Source organism: Chiloscyllium plagiosum, chromosome 27 (assembly GCF_004010195.1).
Source record: "Chiloscyllium plagiosum isolate BGI_BamShark_2017 chromosome 27, ASM401019v2, whole genome shotgun sequence".
In the NCBI taxonomy this organism is placed as follows: Eukaryota; Metazoa; Chordata; class Chondrichthyes; order Orectolobiformes; family Hemiscylliidae; genus Chiloscyllium; species Chiloscyllium plagiosum.
Window position 1 is genome coordinate 47,164,778 of NC_057736.1, and position 16,866 is coordinate 47,181,643.

At 40.4% G+C, this 16,866-nt stretch overlaps 1 protein-coding gene across 6 annotated transcripts in view; it reads left to right on the forward strand.

The window, feature by feature from the left end:
* nfyc (nuclear transcription factor Y, gamma) overlaps positions 1-16,866 on the forward strand; it is an 86,499-nt gene that overhangs the window by 54,481 nt on the left and 15,152 nt on the right. For 5 of the 6 annotated variants that reach the window (XM_043717961.1, XM_043717958.1, XM_043717959.1 and 2 more), the window contains 2 exons: positions 10,102-10,272; positions 11,973-12,050. In XM_043717961.1, coding sequence (XP_043573896.1) covers positions 10,102-10,272; positions 11,973-12,050 — 249 coding nt within the window. The remainder of the gene's footprint in view (positions 1-10,101; positions 10,273-11,972; positions 12,051-16,866) is intronic. The other variant, XM_043717963.1, reaches the window with a different exon arrangement.

Consider the following 16,866-nt stretch of genomic DNA (forward strand, 5'->3'; position numbering starts at 1 on the left):
TGGAATTATTTGTACGTTCAGCTTATTCCTAGACGCAGCAAAACTCCTCAGCAAGTTCAGATTATGAAGAGGGTCCATGTGGCAGACTCCATTTGTGAACAGCATGAGTATTGCCAGAAGATAGGCACTCATGGACACTCTTGGTGTACATATCAGTAGTCCAAGTGCTGTGTTTTACTCCAAAGTTAACCTTCATTCAGTATCATTGTAAATTATAATTCATGTTCTGTTTGACTTTATATTTATTGTTCTAAGAAGGATTCTTTTTATTTTGTTGTACTGTTGGACCTTTGTTGATGACATTGAGTCATAATGTACAGAGTCCATTACTGGCATTACAGTAGTAATATCTTCCCAGGGAGGAGGGATTATATTACCAGATCAGGAATTAAGTCTTGGCACTTGTTCCCAGAAGTCAAATCTTAAAATTTGCCAGGAATGTGCCTGTGGGGCGCCAGGTTTTGCCAGTTTCACTTAATGACCTCAGATCACTGTTACAAGATTGCATGGATTTAGAAGGAACACCTGAACTGCCAGCTGTGTGTATTCAGTCTGGTAGTATGCAGAAGTAATGGTTTATAAAACAAAAGCTGTAATAGTGAAACATGTTGCATAAACTATCTGCAATTGCTATAAACATGTACATAAACATTCTCTAGGGTTGTAGAGTCTTTGCAGAGATGTCTGAATTCCAGTCAGAGTGTGCTGGCAGTATGTCTTATGAGCCCTAGACAGCTTAGGATCAACATTGATGTACAGAGGGATCTTGGGGTTCAAATCCATGGCTCCCTGAAAGTGGCCACACAAGTAGGTGGGGTGGTAAAAAGGGCATTTGCCTTTATTGGTTGGGGAATTGAGTACAAGAGTCAGGGTGTCATGTGCAGCTTTATAAGACTTTAGTTACGCTACACTTAGTATTGTGTTCAATTCTGGTTGCCACATTGCAGGAAGGATGTGGAGACTTTGGAGAGGGTGCAGAAGAGGTTTACCAGGATGCTGCCCGAATTAGAGGGTCTGAGCTATAAGGTGAGGCTAGAAAAACTTGGGTTGTTTTCTCTGGAGTGGCAGAGGCCGAGGGGAGACTTGATAGACTTCTATAAAATGATGAGATGCATAGACCAGGTTGACCGTCAGAATCTTTTTCCCAGAGTTGAAATGTCTAATAGTAGAGGGCGTGCGTTTAAGATGAGACAAGGGAAAGTTCAAAGAAGATGCGAGGGGCAAGTTCTTTACAGAGTGGTAGGAGTCTGAAAAGCGCTGCCAGGGATGGTGGTAGAGGCAGGTACAATAGGGGCATCAGAGGGACTTTTGGATAAATCCACGAATATGCAAGAAATGGAGAGATGTGGACCAAGGACTAGCAGAAGGGATAAGTTTAATTTAGCGCCATATTTAACACAGCATTGTGGGCCAGAAGACCCATTTCTGTGCTGTACTGTTCTGTGTTCTATTTGTACTCAATGTATCTGTTCACTCTGAGGCAATAATTGTGAATGATAGAAATCTGAAATTTGAACTGAGGTGGAAATATTCTGGGTCTGGCAGCATCTGGTGAAGAGAGAAATAAAATCAATAATTTTCCAATTATAACATCTGTCCACAGCTTTTTCATATCGCAGATGTTAATAATGACTCTGTATTCCCATTTTCACCAACTCTGCATCTACCTATTATTTCTTTATTAGTTCCATTGGCTATCACCTTTTGTCTTTTTAATATCCCCCTACCTTTTCTTACAAAGAGGAAAGTTTGAACCCCTTTGATAATTAAAACTGAAATACTGAGAGAAGCTCATCTTCCCTATATAAACTGTTAAAAAGAGTGGTTAAATGAAAGAAAATCCCTGATAGTCACTTTATAAACAACACGTAACAGTAAACAAATTAACAGAATTGGTATAAACCCAGGTAATAAGAAAAAATAAATTTAAAACTTAATCTCTCAAAGTCTACACAGAATGTGTCTACTGGAATGCTCCGCCTTCTCCACTGTCTCTCCATTCGTAAATGCGTTTCTTCTGTTGTTTTTAAGTCACAATGTGTTTCTTCCGTTGATCCTGCAGTCAGGGATGATTTCTCTGTTGAGTTCTTCTGTGAGGATTCTTAGCTAGAAGTGCCATGGTTCCTTTTATGGATAGATGGTGCTTTCTTAGAGAGCTTACAGATTTCTTGTGAGAGCGAGATGTTTATTTCTCAGATGGCAGTTTGCCCTCACCCTAATTTTCAAAAAACCTCTCCTTATACATCTTGAATGACGTATCAATTTTCGTACGTTAACATTGGTCTGGGTTTGTCAAAACCGTCAGATTTAAATTCAATTGGCTTTCAATCTCTAAGTGCTTGGTTTAAATGAATCGGCTGATTCAAGTTAGTTGCAAAAATATCAAAACAAACCTAAGGTTTCCAAATGCACAGCCAATTGATAAATGTTTCAATTTCAGAACTGTCTGTAATCTGCAACTACTTACAGACACGTTGTTCTGTATAAATCTCCACACTTAGAAAAATACTTTACCTCTTAAAGGAACTACACACTCTTCCTCGTATCTTTTTTTTTAACAAATAAGTTCTCCCTTTCTAAACACGACAACTCTACACAACTTGGTAATGCTTTGATGTTATCACTCCTTCCTGTTTGCTTTCTCCTGTTCCTTTTTCCTTTGCACTTTGGTTTCTCTGCCACTATTTGTTTAAAAACTATACATCTGTAACTTTTTCCAGATCTGAAGAAACTTTATCAACTTAGAATGTTAACTTGGCTCTCTCTGGGTACTTTTATTCTTTTTTTAGTCTTCACTTCTTATCCTGTAGCTTGCCCAGTTTGGATTTGTGTTTTATTTTAGCCAGGTGGCTCATTGAGGAAATTTTATTAATCAGAGCTTGTGGTATCTGCAGCAATTGGAAATTGCAGATTTAACCTTAACGATATACCCTGTAGAGTACAGTTTGGCAATCCGTTGTTGTCCTCTTGTGTTGTCGATAGGTACTTCACTGATTTTATTTTTGTTTCAGAGGGGTACCTAGACCAGTTTTTGTGTCTTGCTCTCGCTTGCTAGCATGGGGAGGGAAAATCTCCAGGCGTATCCTGACCTGTCTGGAAATAATGCAACCAAGATTGAAGTAAACTCATGGAATGAGTTCACTGCAAGCATAGGTTTTATTGTTTGGATGCGATGCTAATTTCCATTCCATTGTTGCTGATTATGAGGAATAGTAAACGAGACTCTCATTCAGAAAACTCTTTTTCAATGATTTGGTTTGAGAATTCTTTTTTGCTCCATTGCTCATTCTGAGGTTTGTGTACAAAAGAAACTATCCCAGAATCTCCAGTTCCTAGACTAAGTTCAGTAATCAACAATTTGGGATCCTTATGCAGTGAGTTCTGGCAACTTCTTGTCAATTTACCAGGCAAGGTCACCAGAACGCACTGTTGAACACTATCTTGCCTCTGCTGTGTGCAAAATGAACTGGTCACCAACTAGAGCAGGGGTGGAAACGCTAGAGTTGGGGAAACCTCTTGACTAATGTATAGTGACTGCTGCGAGAAGTGAATGTTTGGTGAGGAAAGGACAGGCTGAGCAGTGTTGCAGATTTGCTCACAGCCTGCTAATGTCCATAGATGAGCCTCTGGCATGGGTGACAGTTTACTGATATGTTACTGAAAGCAGTAAATTGCATTTCACCTGCACCTTTAACATCACAGAAATGTTAAAGTCAACCAGTCCCTCTGAATGTATCAGGAACACATAGCAATATAAGAACAGGGTTAAGTCATTTTGACCCTCAAGCCTATTCAATTAATTCCTGGCTGATCTGTAAACAGATTCGTATGTCAGACCATAAGAAATGCAATCGGAGTAGGTCTTTCGACTGTCCTGCCTGCTCTACCATTCAGTAAGATTTCTCACCCACTTTCATGTCCTTTCCCTGTAATGCTTTATTCCCCTCTTGATCAATAGTCTATCTGTCTCAGCCTTAAATATACACAAGGATTTTTCCTCCACAGCTCTCTGTGGCAAGGAGTTCCTAAAGCACTCAACCCTTCAAGAAGCAATTCCTCCTCATCTCAGTCTTAAATTGGCACCCCTTTACTCTGAGACTATGCTGTCTGGTCCCATATTCTACTATGAGGGAAAACATCTCAGCATTTACCCTTTCAAGCCCCTTTAGATTCATACGTGCAAAAAAAGGCCCTTTGGCCCATCAAGTCTGCACTAACATGACTACCACTAAAAGTATGCTAATCCCAATTTATCCCATATTCTTGAATATTATATTTGAAGTGTTCATCCAAACTTTGTTTTAAATTGTAAGGTTTCCAGTCTCCGCTACCTTCCCGGACAATGCATTCCAGATTCCCACCATCTGCTCGCCGCAAGTGAGCAGGTTTTTTCCAAAATCCCTTCTGAATCTCCTGCCCCTAAAAACTGTTCCGTCTTGTGATTGACCCCTCAACCAAGGGGAACAGCTGCTCTCTATTCACCCTATCCATATCCCTCTAACCTTATACACCTCAATCATGTCTCCCCTCAGTCTTCTCTGCTCTAAAGAAAACAATCCAAGCCTATCTGGTCTCTGCTTATACCTCAATTCCTGTATCCCAGGCAACATCCAGGAAACCACCTCTGTACCCTCTCCAGTGCTATCACATCCTTTCTTTTGTGAGGTGACCAGAACTGCAGATAGTACTCCAGATGTGGCCTGGCCCACTACTCTGGACAGTTCCTTCATTACTTCCTATGCCACGACTGATTAAATTAGATTAGATTACTTTACAGTGTGGAAACAGGCCCTTCGGCCCAACAAGTCCACACCGACCCGCCGAAGCGCAAACCACCCATACCCCTACATTTACCCCTTACCTAACACTACGGGCAATTTAGCATGGCCAATTCACCTGACCATGCACATCTTTGGACTGTGGGAGGAAACCGGAGCACCCGGAGGAAACCCACGCAGACATGGGGAGAACGTGCAAACTCCACACAGTCAGTCGTCTGAGGCGGGAATTGAACCCGGGTCTCTGACGCTGTGAGGCAGCAGTGCTAACCACTGTGCCACCGTGCCGCCTGAAAGCAAGTGTCCCATCTACCTTCTTAACTATCCTATTCATGTGCTCTGCTAACTTTATGGACCTGAGAATAATTACCCCCAAGATCCCTCTGTTCCTCTAAGCTACCCAGTGTCTTGCTATTCATCAAATACTCCCACATTTTGTTTCTTCTTCCAAGGTGCATCTCCTCTCATTTGTCAGGGTTAAATACTATGTGCCAGTGGTCTGCTCATCTGACCAACCTATCTATATCTTTCTGTAATCTACAACTATCTTCTTCGCTATTAATCACCCTACCAATCTTGGTGTAATCTGCAAATTTGCTTAACCTTCCCCCCCACTTTTTCATCTATATCAATTATGTATGTAGCAAACAATAAGGACCCCAATACTGATCCTTTCAGTACCCTGCTGGACACTGGCCTCCAGTCACTGAAATAGCCTCCTCCCAATACCTTTTGTGACGTATTATTAAAACAGTTTCTGATCCATCTCGCCAAGTTTCCCTTAATTCCATGTGCTTTAATCTTCTCAATCAGTCTTCTATGTGGGGCATTGTCAAAAACTATATAAACCACGTTAACTGAATTTTCCTCATTCACACACTTGATCATGTTTTCAAAAAATTCTAACAAATTTGTTAGGTATGACCTCATGACAAAGCCATTCTGACTGTCCCTAATTTACCTATGCCTTTCCAAGTGAGTATTAATTCGTTTAAGAATTTTTGCCAATAGTTTTCTGATCCCTGATACGAAACTCAGTGGTCTGTAATTTCCTAATTCATTTCTACCGCCCTTCTTAAAAACTGCAACCACATTTGCCATTCTCCAATCCATTTTACCCCATGGCCAGAGAGGAATTAAAAATTTGCATCAGAGCCCTGCAATTTCCTACCTCACCTCCCACAGCAGGCTGGGATGAAGTTCATTCAGCCCAGGGGATTAGTCTGTCTATAAGCCCAAAAGAACCTCCAATACCTCCCCATTTCCTACATCAAACTTTGAAAGTTCCTCACAATACCTTTCCCTGAATTCTGTACCGACATTCTTTTTTGCCAGAGTGAAAATCGAAGGGAAGTATTCGTTCAATACCTATCCAGTGTCCTGCACCTTCACATATAGGCTGCATCCTTGGTCCCTATTGGGCCCAACTCTTTCCCTGGTTAATCTCTTCCCTTTAATGTATTTATAAAATATCTTACGATTCTCCCTAATCCTGTTCACAAGTCCTTCTACATTTTGCTTTAAAAGGTAAATGTTGGACATACACTCTCCCCAGATCCTTTTTGAATACCTCCCTTTGCTCTGCTGCAAGGAGTTGTTCCCAGCCTAAAGTGGCCAGATTCAGCTTTATTCTAATAGAATCTGCCTTCCCCAAATCCAAAGCCATCTTTTGCAGGTCATCTTCCTTGTCCAAAACCGTAGTTTTGTTGTGGTCGCTATCGCTAAAGTGTCCCCCACTGCCACATCAAACGGTTGGCCGACTTATTTCCCTAGAACCAGATCTAGCACTGCACCACCACTTCTATGTATTGATACACAAAAGATTCCCTGGATACATTTCAAGAAATCCGCCCTCTCTAAACCCTTAACACAATGACGATCCCAGTTTATATTGGGAAAGTTGAAATCCCCTAGTATAATTACCTGATTACTACTCTTACACACCTCTATGAACTGTCTACATATTTGCTTCTCTGTTTCCTGTTGACTCTTTGAGGGCCTATAATACATTCCAGTAAAGTGCCTGTCCCTTTAACATTTCTAAGTTCTACCCACAAAGCCTCTTTTGAGGACCCTTCCAAAAGATCATCTCTCCTTCTTGCAATAATTGACTTCTTAATTATTCATTCGACTCCACCACCCTGTTTACACCCTCCTCTGTCTCACCTAATGATCCTATACCCCAGAATGTTGAGTTGCTAGTCCAGCCCTTCCCCTCAACCATGTTTCTGCGATGGCAACAATATCATACTTGGAAGTGTGAATCCACCCCATTCACTTATCAGTCTTGCCTATTACACTCTTAGCATTAAAGACCATCCAACCTTGCTTTACTCTCTTGACACTCAACATAGCTGAACTCAGAGTCCTAACCTGTTTAATATTTTGCTCATAAGACAGCTTCTTCAAAACAGGTATCATCCTACTGAGCATTGTTTGAACTACTTCCGATGAATGCTACCTTCCCTTAAATAAGGAAACCAAAACTGCTTCCAGTACTCTAAATGTGGTCTTACCAGCTTTCTGTAGTTGCAGTAAGACTTCCCTGCTCTTATAATCCAACACTCTTGAAATAAGGGCCAACATTCCATTAGCCTTCCTAATTACCTGCTCCCATGTTTGCAATCTTTCTGTATTTTGTGAACAAATACCCCCAAGTTCCTTTTGTTATAGCTTTCTGTAGTTTTTCTCTGCTTAAATAATACTATTCTGTTCATCTATTCTCCCTTCCAAAATGAACAACTTCACACTTACCCCACAGTATATGGCATTTACCAACGTTTTGACCACTCATTTAACCTATTAATATCTTCTTAAAAACTGTATTCCTCTTGCAGTTTGCCTTTCCACCTATTTTTGTGAAGTCTGCAAATTTGGCTACACTTGACTTGCTGCAAGTCATTAATATGTATTGTGAACAGTTGCAGTCCCAGCACTGATTCCTGAAGCCCACTGGTTACAAGTTGGCAACCTGAAATGAACCCCTTAACCTCACTTGTTATTTCCTGCCCATTAGGCAATTCTCTATCTGCAACAATATACTACCTCCAACATTTCATAACAACCTTTCATGAGGTAGCCATGTCTCTTAATACGTTTTAAACAATGATGGGCCATCAATTTAAGATTTAAAATTTACACTTGATCAGTTGTCATTTGCAGAAGAGAGTTCCAAACCTTTGCCTTGGCAATTGGAAGTATTTCTAACTTCCACCTGAAAGGTCTAACTCTAATTTTTATGTTGACTAATGAAACTATAGAAAAGTTGCCCATCATTTCTGCACAGACTGAATAAACTATACACACATTCTAATCCTAGGAGTAAATGATGACTGCAGATGCTGGAGACCAGAGTCAAAAGTTCTGATGAAGGACTTAAGCTCGAAACATCGACTCTGCTACTCTTTGGATGCTGCCTGACCTGCTGTGCTTCTCCAGCACCACACTTTTTGACACCCATTCTAATCCTACCTTCCAGCACCAGATCCATTGCCTTACAGCTTATAGTGTTTCAGGTACAGATACAGGTTCCTTTTAAATTAGTTGAAGTTTTCCACTCAACCATTAAATTGAGTTACAGACACCCACCACCTTTTGAATGGAACAGACTTTCCTCCTGTCCACTCTAATCCTTCTACCAATTACTTTAAATCCTTGTTCCTGAAGTAGCAGACCTAGCTTCTACCTATTTACTATTAGTTCCCTTTTATGCCTTGAAAATCTTGATCAAAGTAGGGAGGTGGTTACTACTAAAGGAAACAGAAAACAGACATCAGTTCTTTAGTTTAAAATATACTCCTATCAGTGACTCTTACAGTTGTTTACATGAACTAACCAGGCAAAGAAGCAACTACTGGAAACTAAAACGTAAAAAAAAAGATAATAATGGCAGTACTAAATTAATGGAATACAACAAATCAATGCTTGTTAGAACCTTTGTCAGATGTTTCTATGCTGGTGATTGGTCCCAGAATGTTCGTCTGTACTTTTAATTTAGCTGATGTGCAATTAACGTTCTAATTTCCTTCTTGTTTCGTAACTTTTTCTCATTTTGGTGTTTGAAGATCTAATGTCAGTGCAGAGGAATCGCATCCTAACACTGTGCTCTAGTGTGTGTAAACATCCTACACTCTCAGCTGTGGTCTGACTGAGCTGGGAGAGGGATGTTTGCTCATACTGACACAGACTGAGCAGCAACAAACCAGCAAGTCATGCAGAAGATTGACACAATCTTGACCGCCTCTGGTACAATCTCTTGTGTATAAAACAATTTTCAAGGCCACTGTTACCCTGAATTACAGCTTGACCCAAACCAGTTTTCTGCACCTCTAGCTGAATGTACTTTTCGTCAGAGAATGTTGGATCATGATGAGGATGCTTAGCAACCTTTTTTCTCTTTTCCCATTTCTTCCTAAAGTCTCCACTTCCAACCCAAACACAAAGGGCAATCTGCTGCTCGAAAAGATGAGAACTAAAAAAAAAATGGATTGGACCTATGTCTCTTCTGGTAGATGTGATTTATTCCCAGAGTCGATTTACTTTTAGAGGGTAATGCATTGGACTCAATCACTCAATAAACTTGATGCAAGAGGCTGCCAGTATTATCATTGGAAAGCTTCTGTGATTTCTGCGTACTGTATTTTATAATCTTGGGCAATACTGACACAGAGGTTGGCTGCAATGATATCCTACAGTGAAAGGAGTTGCGTTTCATGCACCCACTCCTCACATTCATGGTACTGCTGGAATAAATTTTGTGCTGTCAAAATTGGAGGCATGTGCAAGCTGTCTGCAAACAGTTTTTAAACATGATCACAGGACACTGGCCGCCTCCTTGCTGTAAGATTGTAAACTTCTAAGGCCGCTTGAAAATGTCCAGAAAGTAAAATCGGTCATTTGAACTATCCCTTAACTGGCAAATGTCCTGTTGACTTTGAAATTGAAATATTTTCCATGCTATCTTCAGTGAAATGAAAGCTTTATGGACCTAACCACTATCGAAGTGGTACTTTGATCAGTATGTTGAGGTTTCTGTTTGTGAATGAGAAAACCTGATTTGATTGCTAATTCTACTCTGATCGTTGTGGGCGCATGATGTGTGGATACTCATCAAGGTGAGAATACTACAGATGACATTTGTGGCATGCTTGATGTAAGTAATTTGCTGTCTATTGTCTACAGCCTGAGAATCTGTTCATTTTGTGTATCTTAGCTGAGGTCAGTGTGTATTAGTCTGCTGTGATACCGCCTTAACTAACAGGAATAGCAAACCTCACTGCCTCATCTCAGGTCGATGGACTTTGTGTTTGTTTTTGTATCCCAGGAAGAAGTTCGCCAGACAGTTCCAAGCTCAGAGCAAGTGCAGTACTACTTCACATTAGCTCAACAGCCCACAACTGTGCAAGTACAGGGGCAGCAACAGGGCCAACAGGGCTCTGGTAGCACAACCATACAACCAAGTCAGATCATCATTGGACAACCGCAACAGGGACAGGTAGGGAGCTTATAGCTGTAAGGAACAGCATGATGTTTTTTTAAAAAGAACATTTCTGTTTAAGAGTTAAACTGTTCTAAAATTCAACTCTCAGGTGTTTCATTCAAATCTTAATATTCCATGTATTTATAAACTGGCTGGTTCCTTGTCTCATTTAAATATTTATTGGAGCTTGAGTTATTTTGATTTGCTGCCATTTAGTGAAGAGCCCTTGAATTCCATGCTATGTTTGCAGTCAGAAAATATATTTTGTAACCTGAGGATTTTGTTTGTGTTCCTGACCATTGTAAACCACAAATTAAACTCGATTCAACCAATGGTGGGGAGGTGATAGCCTTAGTTGTATTATTGCTGGACAGTTAACCCAGAAACCCAGGTAATGTTCTTGTGACCTGGGTTCAAATCCTGCTGTGGCAGATAGTGGAATTTGAATTTAATAAAATCTGGAATTAAGAGTCTAATGATGGCCATGAATACTGTAGATGGGCAGAAAAAAACCATCTGATCCACTAATGACCCACGGCAATTTGGTTGACTCTTAATTGCCTTCTGGGCAATGAGGGATAGGCAGTAAATGCTGGCCTAGTCAGTGATGCCCTCATCCCATGAATGAATAAAAAAAACTCAAAACATTAAAAATAAAGTATTATAGCCTTTCATTTGCTAGACCAAAAATATCACAACTGCAGATTTACTGGTGGTTCAGAGACCAGCCATCTATAGGATTACATTGTACAAACCAAGATCTGCCAGTCACTTCAGCGCCTCTTACTCGAGGAGACAAAATTTTGCCAGATCTCCAGCAGCTGGCTTTATAGCTTCAGCTCCGTAATGCACTGATGTTGAATTCACACAACAAAACAAGTAGACTTGGTTATTATTCCCCACGAATTTGCTTTCTCCCACTTGTTTCCCCCTCCCATCCCAGTCATCTGGAGTCATAAAGATGTACATCACAGAAACAGACCCTTCGGTCCAACTTTTCCATGCCAACCAGATGTCCCAACCCAATCTAGTCCCAACCCAATCTAGTCCCACCTGCCAGCACCTGGCCCATATCCCTCCAAACCCTTCCTATTCATATCCCCATCCAAATGCCTTTTAAATGTTGCAATTGTACTAGCTTTCACCACTTCCCCTGGCAGCTCATTCCATACACGTAAAGGTCCTTTTTGAAAAAAGTACAGTAGTGTTACATCATGCAGCTCAGGCAAGCAATCCTGATCCTTTGAGCTAACCTTTTAGGGCAAGTCTAGTTGGCTGCACTTTGTTGGTAACTTTCTGCTGTTTGTGGTGGCCTGTTATGTAGTTGAGATGTGTTGAGCATGTGGAAAAACATGGCTGTAACTGATCAAAATTTAATTCATTTAACAGGATTCAGTTCATTTTATATTTTTCTAACAAGCTCCAATATATAAATTTATTTTACCGGACATTTTTTCACTCTCCTATATGGAAAGATGCTGTCATGTCCATGAAAAGCTATAAAGCACAGTAACGTTACCAAAATAATGGCCCACAATGGTCCATAATAATGGTACATCTCTGTGAGTAATCTAGTACCCTACTGTACGTGAAGTGTACACAGAATCACATGTGCCAAAGATGATTACTGATTATATTTGTTAATTGATGCCGTCTATGTAATAAAGTCTTGTGACCTTCAGAGAGATCAATGGTTTGAAATGTTGCATTCACAGGTAGTGCAAGGAGCTACTGTCCAGCAGTTACAGCAAGTACAGGTTGCACAATCTCAGACTACAGCATCTTCCATTACGGTAATGTGTCCCTGTGAAAAAGAAATATGCATGCTTTCGCTCTTAGCTTGCTCTGTTTATTCAATCTCTGTCTAGGTGTACATAACACTAACACACACAATCTAATTTCTGGAATGCATTTCCTAAATCCCTGCATCTCACCATCTCACTGTTTTTACTTTAATTCACCTCTTGCCTGTGAGAGCAGGCTTATCCTACTGCCTTATGTGGCATGTGTTACATTTTAATCGATAAATTAATCTGGATGTTTTGCAACATTAAAGGCACAATATAAATGCAAGATGCCATTTATAGTTGTTTCCTGACTCTGTATGGTGCCTGACTTTTTAAATTTCATTCATGGAATGTGAGCATCTCTGGCTAGGCCAGCATTTATTGTCCGTCTCTAGTTAAGAGTCATCCACATTGCTGTGGATCTGGAGTGTAGGCTCCAACAAGTAAGGACAGCAGTTCACTTCCCTAAAAGACATGAGTGAACTAGAAATTTTTCTGACAGCAATGGTCATCATTAGGCTCTTGATTCCAGATTTTTATGGAATACAATTACCCCCATTTGCCATGGTGGGCTTTGAGCCCAGGTCTCCAGAGCATTACCTGGGTCTCTAGATTAATAGTCTTGCAGTAATACCACTAGGCCATTACTTCCCCAAATTGTTCTGCAAGAGTGTGTTGTGCATACGCAACATGATCTGTGTTCTCAAGATTTGACAGTACTATTGAAACCGTACATGGAGTTGTCATTGAAGCACAACAGTGGACTGATAAAATTATTCTGTTATATCTACTTGAATTGTGAGAATGACCAGAAGCAGACTTCCTGTCCTTTTGAGCAGTCTTTCATGTGTCCCCGGAGAATGCATTGAGATATATATTAGTGGGAGTACAGTGTACCAGAGGTTTCAGGATTGCGTTTGCTGTGGGATTCACCTGAGACCATGAATTGAGCATAGCACAAGATTTGTAAGGGTAAAGGCTATTGTGCATCAATATCCAATATAAACACATTTGATGTTAAAACTAAAGGGCAATGATTTATGCACACATTGTATTCGGAATACTAATGTTTAAATAAAGTCAAACTATATTACAATCTCTGGTCCGTCTGAGAAACTTTCCTATCCCGTAAATAATGGCATATTGCAGATAAATGAGAATCCCCCTGTACTTGACTTGACAGAGTTAGTTAAACTCCTAATTGTTCAGATAAAATTGCCTGACAAAGTTCCCAGCTTGTGCATTTAGGAGTTTGCTTTAGTGTTCTTAAAACCAAATAACAACACCATATACCGAGTGATCTTTTTCAGTGCTGCTGATGTTGTGACCCATCTTTGAATCATGCAGCACAGGAAGAGACCATTTGTTCCATCGTACCTAGGCTGCTTTTTTCAAAGAAACTTGTTTTGGAGTGGCACATTGACCCAGCAGTTATCACTGCTGCCTCAAAGAGCAAGGGGCCCAGGTTCGATTCCAGCCTCGAGCAACTATCTGTGTGGAGTTTGCACATTCTCCCCGTGTATGCGTAGATTTCCTCTGGGTGCTCCAGTTTCCAGCCTCGGTCTAAAGGTGTGCAGGTTAGGTGCCATGCTAAATTGCCCATAGTGTTCAGGGATGTATAGATGCATTAGTCACGGGAAATGGGTCTGGGTGGGATACCATTTTCTGCCTCTGATTTTAAATTTCTGGATACTGACCTTTCTGTTACTGAAAATAATTTGTCTCTTTTTCAAACACGGCAAAACCCCCACAGTTTTGCAAAGCAAATTCTGCGTAAACTTCACATTTGGATAAATACCTGTTTGGTCGAATTACAAAACCAGAGCCCATTAAAAATTAGGTTGGAAGTCTGCTATGTTTTAACTGATTTATGGTCAACAAAGCATGAAAATTCAGGAACCTCTTACAGGCAGTGAAGCTCAGTTATGGTTTTTAGCAGTTGTACACAAATAGCATAACTTCTAACTAGAATGTTCATAAGATTGCCTGTCAGACTAAGTGCCAGCTAAGCTGATCCATTATAATTCTTGGCATGATCTTTCCAATATTACTTCGTGTTTGAGGACCTCCTGCCTGAAGTGTTCTCCTGTTCTTTGTCCAGTATAGGCAACTTATGGTCCAGCAATTTCTATCTTCTCACATTTTTATTGATAGATGCTAATAGTGGCTGGAAGATTTGCCAACAGTTAACATAAAAGCATGAAATGGAGAGGGGATGGTAGGATGAAACCAAATCTTGAATGCACTTTTGCACTTGGCCTCCTAGGGTCTGTGTAAGGGAAGAGAAGGTCATGATGGTACCTAGTATAGGGCTGGGATTTGAGACAGTGTTTGGAGTTTAATGCTTTGCCTTATTCATGGATAAGAAGAAATTATTCTCTAGGCAGTCTTCCTTTTCAAAGTCAGGCTCCTCTTCTTTAAAGAAAAAGAAATGTGGAAAGAACATGACAAGAAAAGGCAGTATTTACAATTGACCAACCATGTACTTGCATGTTACTGGAACCCAGATGATGGTCTGTTCCCATTGTGCTGTGGCTGGATTCTGTTTGTCCACAGCATTGCAAGTACAATGTCAAGTCAGTTCCTGAAGTATATTGAGAGGGATATGTATTGTAGTGAATGCTTGCCACAAGTGAGCAGTGTGATAAATTTTTTCTGTGATCTTGTTTCCTTTTGTCAAAACACAAGGCGGGGGGATTGGAGTCTAAACAGAATTGTTGGACATTTGCAGTAGAAATGTAAGAACAGAGCAGGTCATTCAACTTGTCGAGCCTGTTTCACCATTCAGTGAGATCATCCAAACATCCTAGATTTGGTAAAGTTGCATTCAGTGGATGTATTTCATGCAGAGGCTGATACGTGAATGGAACAGGTTGCCAGAGTAAGTGCTGGAGGCAGGTACAATTCTAGTATTTAAAAGACATTTCGATGGGTATATGACTAGGAAGGGTTTAGAGGGATATGGGCTGAGTGCTGGAAAATGGGATTAGATTAGATTACATTACAGTGTGGAAACAGGCCCTTCGGCCCAACAAGTCCACACCGACCCGCCGAAGCGAAACCCACCCATACCCCTACATTTACCCCTTACCAAACACTACGGGCAATTTAGCATGGCCAATTCACCTGACCCTGCACATCTTTGGACTGTGGGAGGAAACCGGAACACCCGGAGGAAACCCACGCAGACACGGGGAGAACGTGCAAACTCCACCTGAGGCAGGAATTGAACCCGGGATGTCTGGCCGTCGTGATGAGTTAGGCCAAAGGGTCTGTTTCCATACTGTATGACTGATCATGTATCTCATTGCTAATTTCCCATGTTATCTTGATATCATTAGTCTCCAGAAATCTATTGATTTGTGTCTAGAACTTGCTCAATGTTTGAACTTTCACAGACTTCTGAGCTAGGGAGTTCCAAAAATTCGCCATCCTCTGAATGTAGAAGACCTCCTTGTGTTCCTCTTAAAAGATCCTCGTGTCCCTTATCCTGCAGTTATGACCCATGATTCAAAACTCACTAACTGGGGAAACACTATCTAAAGACATCCTGTCAAGCTGTGTATGAATTTTGTACATTTCAATGAGATCACCTTGCACTCTTCGAATTTGTGGAGAACACAGATTCAGTTTATTTAATCACTCCACAAGACAATTTGGCCATCTTAGGCATTAACCTGATAAACATTTATTGCACTCCTTCTGTGGTAAGTATAAGGTAAGGAGGTAAAAACAATGACTGCAGATGCTGGAAACCAGATTCTGGATCAGTGGTGCTGGAAGAGCACAGCAATTCAGGCAGCATCCGAGGACAGGCAAGGAGACCAGAACAGTACATTGAGAGGGATATGTATTGTAGTGAATGCTTGCCACAAGTGAGCAGTGTGATAAATTTTTTCTGTGATCTTGTTTCCTTTTGTCAAAACACAAGGAGGGGGGATTATTCCCAGTTTGGTTTCACAAAACTAATATCAAATCATTGATGCTGTATGAGAAAAAGAGTACAGATTGGTTGGCAAGTGAAATTCTCAACCAATCAGAATTCATTTGCCAACAAATCAACATCCTGTTGCTAAGGGATATAGATTGTTGTTTCCTTTTGAAATTTGGTATTCTTGTGATTCTGTCCTGAACTTTCAAAAGCATGATGCTTTTTTCCTGCAGTACAAAATTAACATAACTTTCTTGTATCCGTCACTGTACCCTTACTATGCAAAAACAAAGTGCTGGAGAAATACAGCAGGTCTGGCTGCATCTGCAGAGAGAAATATCGAGTTAACATTTCGAATCCAGTGACCTTTAGTCACAACAAGCCAATGTTTATGCCAGGGTTCAAAAAAGGATCACTGGACTCAACATTATCTCTGTTTTTCTCTTTTAATGCTGCATTATCCTCCTCACACTTCCAATTTTTGTATTTTTGCAATGATCAAGATCATTGATATAGATCATCATGAAGAGTAGAGGTTCGCTCTACTAAAACTCCTGTCTGGAAAAGGACCATTCACTACTACTATGTTTCCAGCCATTGTGCTAACTTTGTACACATGTTACCATTGCCCTTTTGTTTTGAGAGTTCCAACTTTTGCTCACAAGTCTATTATTTTCTCAAATGTCATTTTGAAGACTATGTAACCATATTAATAGCATTACCTTCATCAACCATCTGTTTCCTCATCAACAAAATTCCCAAGTTAGCTAAATGCAAATGACCTTTAACAAATCGGTGTAGACTTTCCTTAATTAACCTCGATTTGCACAAGTGATTAATCATTTTGGTTGATTTAAAGTAATAACGCCACTAAAATACCTGTGAAAACAG